The following is a 19,425-nucleotide window of genomic DNA, read 5'->3' on the forward strand; positions in this document are numbered from 1 at the left end:
TTATCATACCCCCACAAATAAGGCTGATAAAGAGAAGATGGCATTCATATGTCTACTGGGATTCTGCCAGTTTGAAGGAATTCCACAGGACATTTTGGGAGCAACGGTGACTTTTCAGCGTGTTATGGAGAAAACGGTGGGGATATGAACTTGCTTGAGGTATTGGTGTACCTGGATGATCTCATAGTGTTCATGTCCACATTGAAGGAAAATGAAGCGAGGCTACTGAAGGTGCTGGGCCACCTAAAGGCTAACGGGTTAAAACTTTTCCTGGACAATCCCAGTTCTGCAAGGTGTCTGCCGACTATGTTGGGCAGATAGTCTAAGAGGATGGCGTAGTTACGGATCCATCTAAGATAGAGGCAGTGACCACATGGCCAAGGCTCCAGACTGTGAGTGCTCTGCACTCGTTCTTTGGGTTCTGTGGGTACAATCAGAGGGTCGTGAGGGACTATGCGAGAGTGAGTCACCCTTTAAATTAGCTTCTGTGTGGTTAGCCTCCCTTGGGGAAGAAAAGGAGGAGGACGAAAGGAGAGGATGATAAAGATTATCTTCGTCCTTCGGAGCCTTTTGGAGTGAGATGGGATGTGAGACATGAAGAGGCCTTACAGTTGCTGAAGAAAGTCCCTGTGCTGCCTTTTGCAGACCCCCAATTGCCATTTGTACTGCATCTGGATGCCAACAGAGAGGGCTTAGGGGAGGTTCTGAATTAGGATCAGAGCACAGGGTTGCAACCTCTTGCATTAGTCGGCAGGAGTAAGTCACCCTATTAGCGAAACTACTCCACACACAAGTTGGAGTTCCTGCCATTAAAGTGAGCTTTGGTGGATAAGCTAGGTGACAATCTATATTGTGCCAAGTTAGAGGTGAGGAGAAACAACATGCTATTAACTTATACCCTGACCTTGGCAAAATTGGATGCCACAGGCCATTGTTGGTTGATGGCATTGTCTGCCTATGATTTCAGCCTGAAATGCCAGCTGGAGAGTTGGAACACTGATGCTGATGCATTGTCCTGAAGTGCACTTGAAGGTCTGGACAGGGACAGAGAGTGAGAGAGCATTCCTGCCCCTGGAGTCAAGCCATGTACCAGTATTCCATCACGGGGAAGGCAGAGAAAAGGCAAGGGCAGAATTGAACGGTTGGTTATTTTGGAGCTTTGGATGGAGCCATTCCACAAGCGTACTGCAACTTGACTGCCAGAATTGAGTCTGGGGAAGAGGCAGACGCTCAGCGAGATGACCCGTGCATAGGTCAGCGGTTGTGGAAGGAGACATGGCCCAAGCGGACAAGATGAAACATTTTGCGGTGTCTCTGCTACTGAGAGAATGGCCCAAACTGGAGATGTGGAGCCAGATTCTATACTGGGTCACGTCACCTCTAGACAGGCCTCGGCATACCCAACTGGTTCTGCCTGAGAAGTATAAAAGGATTCTGTTGAAGTCACTGAACGATGATTCCAGTCATTTGTGGGTCAACAAGACCTATTGATTGCTCAGAGATGAGTTCTACTGGCTTTGAATGAAGCCAGGGGTTGAAGAATACTGCAAGTCGTGCATTCGATGTATACGGAGGAAGATGCTGCCTACAAGGGCCACTCTGTTGTCCCATTTTCAGAGTGCAGGGCCATTGGATCTGGTGTGTATGGAGTACGTGTCAATACAACTTGATGCCAACACCATGCCAAATGTCTCAGTTATTACAGATCACTACACCAGATATGTGCAAGCCTTCCCTACCAAGGATCCACCATGGCCAAAGTGTTATGGGAGAAATATTTCATTTGTGATGCCTCCCCAGGTGGATACATAGCAATCAGAGACGGGATTTCGAGAGTAGGCTCATATATGAGTTGCTGAGCATGCTGTCGGGAAGTCTCAGTCTGCACCTTATCACCTGCAGAGTGATCTCTAGCTCAAGAGTTTCAATTGGACCTTGCTGAACATGCTTGGAACATTGGAGATCAGTAAAATGAACAAGTGGAGTCAACACATTGGACATCTGGTCCACTGCTACAACAGTACACAGAATGAAACTACTGGGTACTCGCCATATTATCTGATGTTTAGATGCAAAGTGAGGTTGCCCATTGTTCTCTGTTTTGGGACCTGTGGGGAAGATCTACAACAGAAGGCTTATCTGAAGTATATGTCTGATATGAGAAGGGAACTGCAAAAGGCTTATGAATTAGCTGGCGTCTCAGCTGCCAAGCAAAATCAAGGAGATAGGCGGCAGCACGATCAAAAGGTTAGGTTCTCCCCATTAATGCCTGGAGACCGAACCCTCATAAGGAATTTGGGGCTACCTGGGAAGTATAAGTTGGCTGACTACTGGGCAGCAATGCCCTATGGAATGGAGAGTCAGATACCAAATGTACCAGTTTTCTGGGTGAAACCAAAGGATGGGAATGGGCCTGTCAAGATTCTCCATCTGAACCACCTTCTACCTCTGGGGCAAGAGGTACGTGTTGACACAGAGCCTGACCTGGACTCTACACCAAGTATAAGGACTCTGCGGTGACCTGGGGAACCGAAGGACCAGCAGCAGGAAGGATTAGACTGGACTCTACTCCTGGATGAGATACAACTCGGAGGATGAGGAAATGAGGGTGTGGTATATGTCACCCTTCGCAAACTCCCCAATAATTGATGAAGAGATTCCCAGCCCTTCTCACACTGAGGCCAGTGAAATGGGAGAACTAGGAGTGGACAGACAGGTTTGAGGTTAGAAAATAATGGAGGCTTGAAACTAAAGTAACTAAACATGAAGGCAGCCTTAGACAAGTGATGAGGGGACACACGAGTAATGGATAGGGAGGGCCTCCCCAGGTAGAGAGGAAAGAGCCCAGGGAGCTTTGGAAGCTGAAGAAATAGGTGGTGGGGTAAGGAGGTCCCAAAGAGTCAAAAAACCACCAGACAGATTGTCTATGTTGCAACCAGTGAACAGAGTGTGGCACCTATCTCCTTGGTGAGCTACGTCACTGCCAGTTACACCTGGGTTGGACTTTGTGTTTTGTATGAAGGGGTGACAAATTATCTCAATGTCATGAGGACATGACTAATTTTGATGGGGAGGGAGTGTAACACCCTGGGAAAGGTTTCACTGCTAATGTAATACTTTTTCTTTAGAAGCACTGTTTGGGTTATGGTTAGAGATAACGGGTGCTTTGGAATGTGAGCTGTCTCAATCTCATGGGTTTGGCGGGGCCAGAGTGTGTATTTGATAGACTTCTGAATCCAAGGAAACTATTTGGTTTCACCAGCAAATCAAATGTCATGAATGGTTAAAGGATAAAAATTAAAGCTGAAACATACTGCTCCACCACTGGAACACCTCTATTTCAGACAAAGTCTAATTGAGAGGAATCAACATGGCTTTCTATCTGCAAGTCATGCTTGATGACAAATTTAAAAGATCTAAATGTTTAAAGATTAGCTTTACTTGTCACATGTGCATCAAAACATTGAAACATGCAGCGAAATGCATTATTTGCAGTCCAGTAATGTGCCGTGTGCAGCCCGCAAGTGTCACCACACTTCCAGCACCAACATAGTAAACCCATGACTTACTAACCTTAACTGACTGATCTTTGGAATGTGGGTTGAAGCCGAGCACCCAGAGGAAACCCATGTTCCTTTCAGACAGCGACAGGAATTGAACCCTGATCTTCCAGTTACTGGTGCTGCAGATTGTTACACTAACCACTACATTACCCTGCCGCCCACTGAGACAACCCTGCTGGTAGGGTGCAATACATGAACTTACTCAGGGAAGAGGGGAGAGCAAGTAATTGAAGTGGCAGTCAGAGAGCACATTGGCTCCTGTGGCCATAACTCTATTAGCTTTAAAATAGTGATTGAATAGGATAGCACAGGTCCACAAATCAGGTTTGAAAACTGGAGCATGAAAATTTTGGAGGATTTCAAATGGATGGAGCCTATTTGAAGGGAATGGAACAGATGGTATGTGAGAGTATGATATTCAGAGCCCGAGGCAGCATATTTCTTTTAAAGTACAAAGTACACCTGGAAAGTTTAGAGAATTTTGGCTGATGAATGATATTTGAGACTCTGGTCAAGAAAAAACATACACAGAGTTTATCTGTTCAGGGATTCTCAATGACTAGAAAAATGTTATAAGAAAACTCTTAAGAGAGGAATCAAGAGGGCAAAGAGTGTATATGAGCTGGATCTGACAAGTAAGTTTAGGAAAAGAAAAAAATGAATCAATAGCTATATTAAGATTAAAAGCATTGCTCGGGAGAGTATACACCCCCTTAGAGATCAGCAGAGCCAACTATATCTCAAGCCACAGGAGATAGGTATAATTTTTAATGAATAATTCTTCTTGGTGTTTAGAGAGGAGAAAACGATGATTGCTCTGGAGATAATGGAAACAAGTAGAGAGGTTTTAGAGAACATTCATATTACCATGGAGGAGATATTTATAGCCTTACAGCATCTCAAGGTGGATAAATCTCCAGGCCCTGAGCATATGGCAAAGGAACTGGGACACTCTGGGGAGATATTTGTTCCCTCATTAGCCTCGGGTGAAATTCCCAAAGTCTGGAAAGTGTTTCATGTTCGTACATTGTTTCAGAAGGCTAGCACAGGCCAGTTAACCTGACATCTGTGGTAGGGAGGTAATGAGAGGGAATTCTGAGGGACAGCAATGAACAGAATCTAACTTGGACGAGTCAGCATGGCTTTGTAGGTAAGCAATCATGTTTGATGAACCTTGATGAGATTTTTGAAAAGGACACTTAAAGAGTAGATGAGGTTATGGCAATGGATATTATTAGTTTGAACTTTAGCAAGGCTTTTGACAAGATTCAGCATGACAGGATCTTTTGTAAGGTCAGGTCCCATGTAACAAAGGGAGAACAAGTTAGCTGATTCAAAATTGTTACAAACTTAGGAAGATGAGGGTGATGTCTAAAGGAATGTGGCAAATGGTGTTCCACAGGGATCAGTATTGGTTCCATGTTATTTATTATTTATATAAATGATTTGGCTTGATCAGTAAGTTTGCAGATGATATTAAGTTAAAAGGTGTTCCTGTTACCGGAGAGGGTTATCACAGATTATGGTGGGATCTTGATTAGTTACTGAATTAGGCTGAAGAACGACATATCAGTTTCAAAGCTGATGAGAGTGTGAAGATGCATTTGGGAAAGTCAAACCAATATATGATATATACTGTGAGTGGTAGATCACTCAGGATTATGAGGGAAGAGAGGAACCTCGGAGCACATGTGCACCATTCATTGAAAGGGCCATCACAGGGAGATATGTTGGTTAAAAAGGCATTAAGCATGCTGACCTTCATCAAACAGGGCACTGAAGATTGCAGATGAGACACTATTTTGCAGTTGAGGCAACAGTTTTGGTTACCCTGTTATAGAAAGACATGGATGAACTGGCACAAATGCAGAAACTATTTGTGAGGATGTTGCCAGGAGTAGAGAGTTTGAGTTATAGTGAGATGTTGGTCATGCCAAGTCTTTATTCCCTGGTACATAGGAGAATGAGGGAAAACTTTGTAGAAATGTATAAAGCTTATGAGAGGCATAAATAATGTTTACAGACTTTTCCCCAGAGTAGTGACATCCAAATCAAGGCAGACATAAGTTCTAGGGTGAAGATTTAAAAGGGACCTGAGGAGTAACTGTTGTATATTTAGTATTTCAGTACTATTTGAGTAATATTGTAAATATATTGTTTGGGTGGTCATTCTTGTTTAATGTGTAAATACATGAATTGTATACATCGCCAGGCTACCACATGATACATGTGCGCCTCACTTAAAGTAAACACTTAAAGAAGTTAGACTCTCATTCCCCTGTCTTCCTTTGAATTAGTTTCATGTCTTGCAGTTACAAAATATAACAGTCATGATAAGGCATTTTTAAAACAAACTCGAGATGACTAGCAACCTGTCGAAATGGAAGAATTCATGGTTCATGAAGAGTGATAATAATCACAAAAATAAGCAGCAATGGCTGGCTACATCGTAAAGATTGACCTGTCCAATTACTCATTGGGTAACTGGCTCATGTATACTGAGCTAACTGAACAGTATTTTGAAGCAAATGAAATAGCCAATGAGAAATGAGTACCAATTTAGCTGAATACATTGGATTTAAAGGCATACAGTTTGCTTTGAAGTTTGATTTGACTGTTCCAACCAAATCAGCAGAAACATGTTTTGCTGATATTATGAAAATAATGCAGGAACCTTTAGAACCAAAGCCATTGTTGAATGCAGAACACTTTAGACTGCATAAGTGGAAGCAAAAGGAAAGGGAGTCCATTTCAACATATGCAGCAGAATTGGAGATTGTTTGAGCATTGTCAGTTCGATAATGGGTTTAATGATATGCTGAGTTTAGTTTATGAAATCTTAAAAGAAAGCATTCAAAAATGGCTTGTATCTGAAGTACTACTTTCATTTAAGAGAGCAGGTGAAGTTGCTGTATCAACGGAAACAACAGAGATGTAATTGAGTTGCAGTCTGGAATGATTGTGAGCATGGACAAAATTGCAATATCTAAACAGAAAGCAGCACAGCCGAACAAATTTTGTTATCACTATTGCAGGGGCTCACATGCACATTCATAACAGTAAAATACAACAATCAACAAGCCATATTGGGCTTGTAGGCTTTAAAACAGGAGGACCAGCATTGTGGTGATGTGATTGGCTGAGACAACTACAACTTGATTGAAGATCCATCCACAATTTTCATGTCATTTCCCCTGCATTGAACCTTTCTACCAGTGAATCAAGGAAGATACAACAGTGTTCAAGGATGGGATTGGAATTCTCAAACATGTCAAAGGTAAAATAGTGTTAGATGAAAATGCCGCATCCAAGTTTTACAAAGCCTGTCCATTTCCTTGTACCATCCATGATAAAGAAGTATGGGAGCTGATTGCATAGAGGCAGAAGGAATTCTTTGTGTGGCTGAGTGGAGCCCATGGTCAATACTAGACATCCCAGTAAACAAGCATTATGGGTCTGTCAAGATCTATATTGAGTTCAAGGTCACCATCAACCCAGTACTGAAAATAGATCAATAACCTCTGCCCAAGGTAGAGGATAACTTTGCAAATCTTTCAGGAGGAAAACACTTCAGCAAAGTGGACTTAGCTAAGGCCTGCTTGCAGATAGAGATGGAAGAAGAGTCAAAATGTTTCTCACCATAAGCACTCAAAAAATAACTTTATCACTAAATTAAGCTTACTTTTGGATTAGCATCTGCACCTGCACTTCGGTAGAAAACTATAGACCAGGTACTGCAAGGCTGCCCAGGCGCTCAGTTTTACCTTGATGACATCATTGTTACCGGTAAGGAAGACCTCTAAAACCTCACTACAGGGTTAAGAAAATTAGAAAATTACAGCTCAGAGCTCAATACAAGAAGTGTGAATTCTTTAAACCAAGAATCACTTACTGTGGTCACACTATAGACGCACAAGTATTACACAATGGTGCTGAGAAAACTCAAGCAGTGTTGAATGCCCCAGGCCAAAGGAAGTGTCACAGTGGTGGTCCTTTTCAGTATTTGTCAACTATTATAACAGGTTCCTGCCAAATCTGGCTATTGTGCTGCACCCCTTGAAGTCATCACCTCAGATTGGCATGAAATGACCATGGACAAAGCTGTGTGAGTTGTCTTTCAAAAGGATAAATGAAGTGGTGATATCAAACATATTATGATCCACATCATCCTGTGAAGCTTGCCTGTGACACCTTGCCTTATAGTATAGGTGAAGTTATGTCACAAGTTATGAGGGATGGAAGTGAATGCCCCATAATCTTTGCATCATGTTCCTTTACTGCTGCAGAGAAAGATTATGCACAGATTGACAGAGAGACTTCAGTCTCACCTGGGATGTAAAATGGTTTAACCAGTACATGTCTGGGAAAGAGTTTACCCCTGTTACTGATCATCAACCACTAGTGTCCATTTTCAATCCACGGAAGATTATTCAACTAACAGTAGCATCATCATCACAAAGGAAGGCTTTGTTTCTTGAAGGGCATAATTACAAAATCAAATTGAAGAGGCTGACTCATCATGGATTTGCTGACAGATTGTCCTGTCTACCTTTGGGAAAAGAAATACCAGAACAATTTACAAAAAAAAAATACTCTTCTTGACGTATTCTCTCCGACACAAAGTAAAGCCTCCCTATTACAGCAAAGACAATCCAAAGGGAAACCAGAAAGGACCCCACACTGTCTCAGGTCTACAGAAACAACCAAAATGTCTTGAATTTGCAGAAGAAACTCCAGTCTCCCCATTTTTACCACTGCTGAGAGGAACTTGCCCTTGATGAAGGTTATCTTATGTGGGGATTGAGAGGTGTTGTACCATCCAAGCTCAGAGCTAAAGTTTTGGAGGAGCTACTTGCTAGTCATCTAGGTGTGGTAAAAATGACAATGTTGGTGCATTGCTTTGTCTGGTGCCCTGGGATAGACTGGTAGATCGAATAGCCTGCCATGCACTGTATAGGATGCCAACATGTCATGAAGATGCCAAAAGTAGCATATCTCCATCTCAGGGAATTGCCTGCATTACCCTGGCAGAGGTTTCATGTGGATTTTCCCTGGCCATTCATGGGCACAGATTTCTTCATAGTAGCAGATGGAACTACAAAGTGGCCAGGAATGTTCTCAATAGACTCGACAACAGCCCCTTACACTGCTGATGTATTGCGAAGCCTCTTTGCAAGGTCTGGTGTTCCAGAACACTTAGTGACAACAGACAACAGTTTCTGGGGGAACGGTTTCAGTTATTCCTAAAATTAAATGGAATAAGACATATTATATTTGCACCTTAGCACCCAGCTCCAAATGGCTTGGTGTGAAGGTTTGCACAGAGTCCAAAGAACACACTGTGAACAAATTCAATGGAACACACCACACTGACACTGAGCTAGAGGCTTGCTAATTTCCTTCCGGCATACAGTAATGTGGAAACTCCAAAACTGATAACTCACCAGCTATGCTGTTCCTGATTCACCCCTTGTGTTCACGCTTGGACTTCCTCAAGCCCGTTCAGAGGAGTATGCAGGACAAGTGGCTAAGACAAATTAAAGGCTCCTCAAGCAAGAAGGGTCAATGGTTCACTCCTAGACAGGCAGTTTTGGTGGGGGACTACAGAGGTGATCAATAGTGGGTACTTGGAAAGATTAAGGACAGTATCCTACCGGTTCCACATGGTAGATTTAGTCAGAAAGTCAGAAGGCATGGGATCCAGGGAAGTTTGGCCAGGTGGATCCAGAATTGGCTTGCCTGCAGAAAGCAGAGCATTGTGGTGGAGGGAGTACATTTGGATTGGAGGGTTGTGACTAATGGTGTCCCAGAAGGATCATTTCTGGGACCTCTACTTCTCATGATTTTTATTACGACCTGGGTGTGGAGGTAGAAGGGTGGGTTGGCAAGTTGGCAGACAACACAAAGGTTGGTGGTGTTGTGGATAGTGTAAAGGATTGTCAAAGATTGCAGAGAGACATTGACAGGATGCAAAAGTCGGCTGAGAAGTGGCAGATGGAGTTCAACCCAGAGAAGTGTGAGGTGGTACACTTTGGAAGGACAAACTCCAAAGAGAATTTGTCCTTCCAAAGAGTACAAAGTAAATGGCAGGATACTTGGGAGGGTGGAGGATCTGAGTAATCTGGGAGTACATGTCCACAGATCCCTGAAAGTTGCCTCACAGGTAGATAGGGTAGTTAAGAAAGCTTATGAGATGTTAGCTTTCAGAAGTTGAGGGGTAGAGTTTAAGAGTTGTGAGATAATGATGCAGCTCTATAAAACTCTGGTTAGGCCACACTTGGAGTCCTGTGTCCAGTTCTGGTCACTTCACAATAGGAAGGATGTAGAAGCATTGGAAAGGGTACAGAGGAGGTTTACCAGGACGCTGCCTGGTTTAGAGAGTATGGATTATGATCAGAGATTAAGGGAGCTAGGTCTTTACTCTCTGGAGAGAAGGAGGATGAGAGGAGACATGATAGAGGTATACAAGATATTAAGAAGAATAAGTAGAGTGGACAGCCAGCACCTCTTCCCCAGGGCACCACTGCTCAATACAAGAGGACATGGCTTTAAGGTAAGGGATGGGAAGTTCAAGGGGGATATTAGAGGAAGGTTTTTTACTCAGAGAGTGGTTGGTGCATGAAATGCACTGCCTGAGTCAGTTGGTGGAGGCAGATACAGTAGTGAAATTTAAGAGACTACTAGACAGGCATACGGAGGAATTTAAGGTGGAGGGATATATGGGAGGCAGAGTTTAAGGGTCAGCACAACATTGTGGGCTGAAGGGCCTGTACTGTGCTGTACTATTCTATGTTCTATGTTCCATTTTCTAGAACTGGATCACTCTTCTGCACAGTGGAGATTGGGTCTGATATCTTTTGTAGGCAACACATCAATCAGTTGAGGAGAGCAAAGAAAATTGTTCAAGAAGATAGGTGGCAATCACTGTCAAAACCACTTCCTGCAGTCTGAGTCCATTTCTACCAGTACGGAGGAGGTCCCAAATCCTGAGCCTGTCTCTCCTGCCAAGCGGAGCCATCCCTTTGTCAGGAAAGATGTTATCCCAAAAGCATAACAAATCCTGCACAGCGATTAAATCTTTAGGCCTGAATAGGAATTTACCCTTTACTGTGCTGAGGACGTGTGTCTGTAGTATTTGTATTACATCGTATACTGTGTTGGGGTGTAATATCTACAAAGTTGCAGTTTAAACTTAAGCAGGAAGGAGTGTTCTGCATTTAATATTTCAGTAGTATTTGAGTAATATTGTAAATATATTGTTTCAGTCAGCATTCTTGTTCTTTAACTAATTCATTATGGGTTATATGTATGAATCCATGAATGCCTGCATCATTACTCTACCACGTGATATAAGCACACCTTGCTGAAAGTGAACACCAAGTTAGACTCACATTTCAGACTCCAGTATCTTCCTGTGAATTAGTTCAATGTTTTGACATTACAAATCATAGCAGCAACATTGTTACACAGAGGTGAGTAAAATGACTGGGGTCGCTGAGAAAGTGTTTGAGACAGATATAATAGTATCATTGAAGAAAATAGTCCATGGATGTCTGGAATGGGGCCCAAGCACAGGAAATTGGCATCAGTTGCCTGGGAATTTGGTCAGGCAAGGACTGGTTGGGAGAAAGGCCTGTATCTGTGCTGTTTGCTCTACGACTCCATTACTCTACCAAGAGGAGGGAAAATTCACAGAAACAGACTAAAATAAATGGAACATTTACACTGAAGTGAAAATAGAAAATGCTGGAAACAATCAGCAGATAAAGCAGCATCTGTGGAGAAGGAACAGAGGTAACATTTCTATCAATGACCTTTCTGTTTCTCTCTTTACACATGCTACCTGACCTATTGAGTATTTGCAACATCTATCTTAGATTTCCAGAATTTGAAACATATTTTTCTTGCAGACTCATGTCAGTTATTTTCTCCTTGTGTCTAGGTGACTCAGCTTGGAATGATGTGCCCTGTCACATGAAATATGGTTTTGTTTGTTCTTACAAACTGTATTGAATTTAGAAAACTCCAGATCCATCTACTCATCATTTCCAGCGGTGGATTCGGTGCTCAGATTTCTTTGTAGCTGCTCTCACTGTCTGTGGTGACCGTACGCATTTAATTTCTCAGCCAGTAATAAAGAGAACTGCATCCTGAGCTGTGTGTGTTGTTGCTATGTGAGTCCAGTTTCCAGCAGCCTTCCTGTCCCACTGTTACTTCCTCCCCTCCTCGACACTCAGAGCTGCACTCAGGAGAAATCATCACAGACTTTACACAATTAACTCTTTCCCTCTGCCTGCATTTGATATGTCAGCTCCTGGCCACCACACATGGGAGTGAAATGTGGGCTTTTGAGAGGTACAGAGGGGATATTAGAATTGGTGCAGGCAGAACGTTTTACAATACCATACCTTGGATGGGCTGCAGAAGATGAACTGGGTCAGAAATTCCTTTACACAACTGTAAGAAAACCTCTGCTGTCTCTTTGAAAGTCAACCAGGACAAGCAAATTTGCAAACAATTCTGGGTTCTTGACAAATGTCTCGACATGATCTGAGTGATCTCAGGCTGTGCCCAACTCTCCAGTCAATGTGATGAGGGAAGGTGGGGCCCTGGGATTTGACGATCTACTGAACTGATGTTGAAAGGGAACAGTGGGAGAAACTCAGCATTATATCATTCTGACTCACTTGGGTATATTCACTCTTCTTAATAGTTTCTTATTTGGAAACTGAGCTGGTGTTCAGCCCTCCAAGACAGTCAGTAAACTACATGATGGTATGTGTGCGTGTGTGTGAGAGAGAGTTACTCTGGATTCTAGAGTCTGGAGAATCCCTTGCATTCATGCTAACATCTGTCTCTCTCAGGTACTCTCACAGACACAGACACTGGCAGTGTGTGTGATGCTCACCTCCTCAGAGTGGGAGCTGAAACAATTCAGTGCAGCACCCAGTGCACCAACTCTCATTCTATACAGAGGTGGGGAGTGTGCAGGATGGGAGAGTTAAGGGCACAAAGGGCTGACTGGCTTCCCCTGCACAACCTGCCTCTGTGGGGTGAACAGCACATTCAGGGAAGCCCAGTGTGGGGAGGTACTCACTCACCCTACTTTATGTTTGACACACGAGAGCGAGAGCCACACCTCCTGGTGTGGTCCTCATTACGCCAGACTGACATGTTCCAGATGAACCTCTCCCACCATCGCATGAACCAAGTTTGTCTGAGAGCCGTCCAGGACTTTGAGAGAAGCAACTCAGGCTCAGAGTTGACTGTAGGTGAATGGTGAGGTACTATTAACCCCAGAAATCGGGTGTTACATAGACCATAAGACATAGGAGCAGAATTAGGCCATTTGGCCCTTCAAGTCTGATCCGCCATTTCATCATGGCTGATCCACTTCCCTCTCAACTCCATTCTCCTTTCTTCTCGCATGACCTTTCACACCCTGCTTAATCGTGAACCTATCAAACTGTGTTAAATATACCCAGTGAGCAGAGCTCCACAGCCACCTATGACAACAAATCCCACAGGTTCCCCACCACTGGCTTAAGAAATACCTTTTCATCTCCATTCTAAATTGATGTCCCTATATTCTGAGGCTGTGCTTCTGGTCCTGGACTATAGGAAATATCCTCTCCACATCCACTTTATCTTGGTCTATCAACATTTGATAGGTTCTGGTGAGACAAGGCCCAGAGCCATCAATCCCTCCTTCAACGATAAGCATTTCCTTCCTGGATCTAGACAGGTGGTGAATACTGTTTGATCACGGATCTGCCACAGTTTAGATGCCAACAGTTCAGCCGTTCTTACTCTACACAGTTCACTGCCACTCTGTCTAACCCCATAACCCCACTACAATAAAACCCTCACCAACTTACCCCCACAATCACCCTGCACAAGTGTCCAGCATGTTGATCTCAATGACCATCTCCTCCTTCAATTTCAACTGAACGTCATGCACTGTGTCCCCTTTATCGCCAGAGAATTCAGGAAGGTAAAGTCAGGTAAAATGAAGCTGCGGAGAGATTGGAACTGGTGGTGTGAGTTCTGAGGCTCCTGTACCTTCTTCCTGAAAAGAACATGTCCTGGGCAGTGGGGGGTCCCTGATGCATAAGCGGGGAAGAGGAGAGCAGTGGTGGTAAGGTATTCAATAATGGAACAGACAAGAGATACTGTGGCCAGTAGTCATGGTCTACATTCATAGCAATGGCTTAGGCAGGAATGGTGATGAGGTCCTGCAAAGTGAGTTCAGAAATTTAGGTGCCAAGTAAAGGACAAGACCTCGGGAATATTGATCTCAGGATTGCCACCCATGCCATGTACAAGTGAGAGCAGAAGTAGAAATACTATAGCTTAACATTTGTCAAAGGAAATGGTGCAGGAGGAAGGGCTTCAATGTTTTAGTTAATTGAGCTCTCATCTATTCATGATCTGATGATGTGTGTATCATATTAGAACTCAATGAATATAATCAATATGAACAATTAATATTCAGTTGAATCCTTCAAAAACAACAGTATTTTCACAGATCACCTCACTCACTCACATACTTGCTCTGGTCTGTTTCCCCTCCATTTCCCATCATGGGGGATGATCTCCCTCTGTCACTAACTCTGAAAACTTTGTAATCCATTTGTGAGGAATGGGTTCAATTTAGAATGACGACCAGTTACCAATAAGGAGCTGGAGTGAACTCTGTTCAGGAGAAACATGGACTTCTGAGGAGATAATGGACAGTTTGATATTTAATACTTCTCCAGGAGATCCCTGAACTAACACAATGTGAGAAGGAATCCATTGATCTCCAGTGGAATGAGACCAATGGGTCAAGTGGCTCTTTCATTCTCTGGAATCTCTCTTGTTCTTCAATCACTTCACTCTAACAGGCAGAGCAAGTAATCTCTCAAACTCGTTGTACATTCAGCTCATCCTCATCCTCTGTTAGAACAATGGAATGATGCAATGATACTGCACAGGAGGAGGTTATTTGCCCCATCGTATCTGTACCACTTTCCCTGTGCCACTGGGATTTTTTCCTTCACACATTCAGCCAAAACCCTTGGTAGTTCTTATTGACTCTACTTCCACCAACCTTTTAGTCAGTGAATTTTAGATCATGACAACATCCTGAGCAAAATGAATTCCTCCTGAAGCCTCTGATCCATTTGCCATCTAAGAGCGCATCACTCGGGTTAGTGTTCCTGCTGCCTGACAGAACAATAGCCATTGTTGGCCTGTGCTGGAAAGTGAGAATTGTCAGAGTGGGGTGGTGATGACAGAGAAAAATACAGAGAGTATTCCATTATATTCCTGATCTCAAAACTTACAGATGCCTTGGCATGCCAAAAATAAGTCACTTGTTTAGATACACCTAGCTTCCAAGTGACTCTTACTGCCGCAGAATGTGTCCAGTTGATTTTCAGATCAATAGTGACTCCCAATATGTAAATGGTGAGCGAACTGGTGATATTAACGTCATTGGGTGTTAAGGGGCAACCCTCACTTTTAGAGGTAGTCATTGTCTGGGGAAAATGTTACTTGCCATTTATTTTCCATTGTCTGAGTCTGTTTCCTACATGAACTGCTTCAATTTCTGAAGAGTTATGAATGGAACTGAACATTATGCAGACATCAAGGAATATCCCCACTCACAACCTTCTGATGGAAAGAAGCTGCTGTTGATGAATGTGTCTGGGACATTGACTTAAGGAACTCCTGCAGTGATATCCTGGACTGTGATGTTAGACCACAGCCATTTAATTTTATGTGAGGATTGAATTCAACCCACTTCCAACCTCATTTCGGATGATTCCTGTCACTTGCTGCTGACATTGCTCAGCCTGGTGAGCTGGTAGATAGCTAGACTGGATTTGTCCTCTTTATTTCTGGGATGCAATGTCATTTTATTTATTAAATATGAAATTTGCAAGCTGCATCAGCATTAATTGCAAATTCCAAATTGCCCTAGAGAAGTTGATGGTGAGCTGTTATCTCAGATTGTTGAGGGAAGGAGATTTTCATAACATGTTATTGTGTTAACACTTCCTCCTGTGGGCAGGTCCATTGCTCTTTCTCCATAAACATCCAAAATAAGATAAATTTGAAGTTGTCATGCGAAATTGGTTACAAAGGAGGAACTTACTGACCAGAACTTGTTACTAGTGTTCAAGTAACATTTTGAGAGATTGCTGTGTCTTATTGGTAATGTCAGAGGCATCTAATAAGATCATAAGACCATAAGATAGAGGAGAAGAATTAGGCCAATTTTCCCATTGAGTCTGCTCCACTATTTCATCATAGCTGATCTGCTAAGCCCCAATCTTCTGCCTTCTCCTTGATAAGAATAAATTTTATATATTTTTTGAGATATAGTGTGCAATAGGCCCTTCTGTCCCATCCAACAATCCCTAATTGTACCCTAATGACATAACAATTAACCCACCAACACTTATGTCTTTGGAATGTGGGAGGAAACTGGAGCACGCAGAGGAAACCTACATGCTTGCGGGGAAAATGTACAAACTCCTTACAGGCCTTTTAGGATCCAAAAAATCTCAATGAGATCCTCACTCATCCTCCTGAATTCCACTGAGTGCAGACCCAGAGATATCAAACATTCCTCTTCTTTCAGCTTTTCATTTCTGGCATTAATCTTTCATACTTCTTCTTGACCCTCTGCACTATCTACACACAACCTTCCTTGGATGTGGTTTGATATAATGCTCTTACTCCACTGAAACAGTGTTACATTTCCCACTGTATGGTTTGGAAAATTAGTTTTCAGGTAGAACAATGGAAATATATCTGACAAGCTAAAATCAGGGGAAATATCTGGAGATATTTGTTAAGGAAGGTGGTGAGAATACAAGAGGAGAGTTGGGATTGTGTGTCTATGGGTAGTAGATGTATCTGGATCACTTGCACAGAATTGGTACAGTAGTACAGACTTCACAGGGTGAAGAGCATCATTTACAGCTGTAACCGTTTTGCAAAACTGTGACCAAATCGGGTAGAACTGAGGAATCAGAAAGCCACGATCAGCCAGACAGATTGGATTTCAGGTCCCCAAACACTCAGCAGTTTTGTTCAGGGTTGAATTTGGATGTGATGAGACAGTGAGCAAAGTGGTATCTGTACCAACGTATTGACCCTGCTCCAGTACAGTCTTTCAGGTCCAATGAAATATCTCAGTACCACGATGATGAAGGTGAATGAAAATATTTCTGATGCACCATCAATAACTCTCGGAGACTGGAAGTGAACGATAGGCTTTTATTAACAGCAAAAGGGAGCACGACATGTCAAAGACTGAGGGAGGAGCAGTGCCCCAATCACCTTTATACAGGGGTCTGTGGGAGGAGCCACAGGAGCAGTCAGCAGAGGGACATGTCGAGACAGGTATACATAGTTCACCACATTTTCAAAGTAATTCTTTTACAAAATGTATTTGTCCAGCAATCCTTAAACCACTGTCTCATTGTAGAATGTCAATGCAAAGCTCACAAAGGTTTGGTTGATCGAAAGCTGGACCAGTTTAACAAAAACAAGACTGATCTCATGTTGTTGAAGGATGGGAGACTTAAGTAATATTTATCTGTATAACTCACTTCCTTCTGAAAAAGAGGGATGGTGCCTTTATTGAATAGAAATGTGGCATTTTCGATCTCCTTTTCCTGAGAGGTCAGGAAACTCCAATTCCAAGAACCATGCAATAGAGGGTCAGTGATGGCCTTGGAGATACCTCATATTCCTACAACCTCTGGGATAAATGGGCCTTCTTTATTGGCCTGGGGCGACAAGGTACTGACCTTTCAGGCATTCATAGGCTCAGGCTCCGCAGGTAATTTTTTATATCTGGGGGTGGCCCGACAGCTGCGAGTCCCAATCTCAAGGTTAGAACATCCCTTGACAGCCACCGCACGAGCCACGAAAGGTGTCATGTTTCAAAGCCCTTTGGCTTCTAGATAGGGGACTGGATAAAATGCTTAGATTTCACTTATCTATTCCCACTGGGATCTCTCTCTTCCTTGGGTGTCTGTGGTTGTCGCAGCATAGCTCCATTAAAGTCTGGTCTAATGGTACCTCCTACCTGATGGTAACTCTGAGAAAAGGGCATGCCCTGGCTGCTGGAGGTCCTTAACAATGGATGCTGACTTGATATTATGGGCAGCCATTATGAGTACCAGACGATTTTGTTCCTGATGCCATAACTGCCTGGTTGGCCCCTCAACAGTGTTCCTTCCACCCTCCTGAGTTTGATTCCTTTGCACCTATTCCTACCACTCATCATGGCATACAGCACTCTTGGGTTCCTGTTGGCCTACATTCTGCCTCATTTATTTTCATCCCCCAAATCACCTTAGGCCCCCTTACAATGGCCCGTTCTATATTTTGGAATGGAAGGAAAATATTTTTTGTCAAGGATAAGAGGGATAATCCTGAATTTATTTCAATAGATTGCCTTAAACTGGCCCACCAAGATTTGGAAGATTCTGCTGCCATGTTCTTGCTGTCAAGATATGATCATAAGCACGTCAACACACCTCTGGATGAGCCAAAGGCACCTGCTGTTTCTCCACCCATGGAACATAGGACCTGAACCAGGCAGCTTGTCTGAGCTCCAGACAGGCTTACATTGCCATTTTTAGTGAATTCTAGGGGGTGGAGACTGTGCAGGATAATGTAATTGGTGGAAACATATGTAATTCACAATCACCAACAGTGAGTTGAAGTTCTGTTAGCATTTTCTGTGCTCAGTGTTTGGAGTACAATAAATGAATTGTTACACCTTCTCAAGTATAAAATACCTCTTCTCATTTTATTTGTGAAAAACTACACCTCCGTTGCAGAACCTTGACAAGTGCCTTACTAAATTCCATGTAGACAACATTCACTGCCTTGACAACATTCATCAACCTTTCTGGTTATTTCCCTTAAAAACTCAATAAGATTTGTTAGATACCACCTACTATGCTCACTATCCCTAATCAGTGATGTTGATCCAAATACTCATATATCCACCCTCTTGCAATACCTTCCAATAACTTTCCTTTTATCTGCTCTGTTACGATTCTTTCCAATAGTTTTCTCACTGGTGATGATATGCTCACCGGCCTATATCTCCTGATTTTATTTTAGATCCTTTCTTGAACAGCAGACTCATGACTTCCCTAAACAAGTCACTGAAAACAAAATTGAGGACATACGGGGAAGATAGCTGTATGGAAGGGAAATAAGAGATTGCTGCATTCTATGCTTTACAGAGCTGTGGTTGGCCTAAGACACATTGGATACATCAGTAAAACCCAAAGATTCCTCAATAGACCAAATGGAGCAGACTGCTGATTTGGAGAAGGCAAAAGGTGCAGCATAGTGTGCCCACATTGATGTAGAACAAAACAGAACATAACAAGCAACAAGACAACAATAGTGAAACAGACTCTTTCCCACCCACTCATCGACCCACACATATACAGACAGTCCTGTTCATTCTGATAACTCCGGATAGTTTCATTTTTGAATTTGTTCTCTCCGTCTCTCAATCAGTCTGTTGACCCAAATTTACTTGTTTCCATTTGCCTTACTTCACCAGTATATTCCTGGAAAAAAATGAATGTAGCTGTTCTGGTTCAGATGGTGCAAGGTCCAAAACAAAATTACTGACTAATTCAGTGCTCTTGATTTCACACCAGGCCAGTGTGAAACAAAATTCTGTTTCAGCAAAACTTTTTGTATCAGCATCATTTTGTGACTTTGTTTTGCTTTCCAGAATGCATTGCTGCTGCTGTCCGACACTCCTGACTCTAGTACCCGGGAGGTAACACACCAACAAGGAGTCCACTTGCAGCTACGGAAACTCCTT

The 19,425-nt window shown here is 42.9% G+C and overlaps 1 protein-coding gene across 1 annotated transcript in view; it reads left to right on the forward strand.

Moving 5' to 3' along the window:
* Nucleotides 1-11,711, forward strand: part of LOC132403633 (lectin-like) — a 49,677-nt gene extending 37,966 nt beyond the window's left edge. Inside the window, exon 6 of the mRNA XM_059987117.1 lies at nucleotides 11,506-11,711. Within this exon, the coding sequence (XP_059843100.1) occupies nucleotides 11,506-11,576 (71 nt within the window). The 3' untranslated portion in view covers nucleotides 11,577-11,711. The remainder of the gene's footprint in view (nucleotides 1-11,505) is intronic.
* The last annotated feature ends 7,714 nt before the right edge of the window (nucleotides 11,712-19,425 follow it).

This window comes from Hypanus sabinus, chromosome 13, assembly GCF_030144855.1.
Source record: "Hypanus sabinus isolate sHypSab1 chromosome 13, sHypSab1.hap1, whole genome shotgun sequence".
NCBI lineage: Eukaryota > Metazoa > Chordata > Chondrichthyes > Myliobatiformes > Dasyatidae > Hypanus > Hypanus sabinus.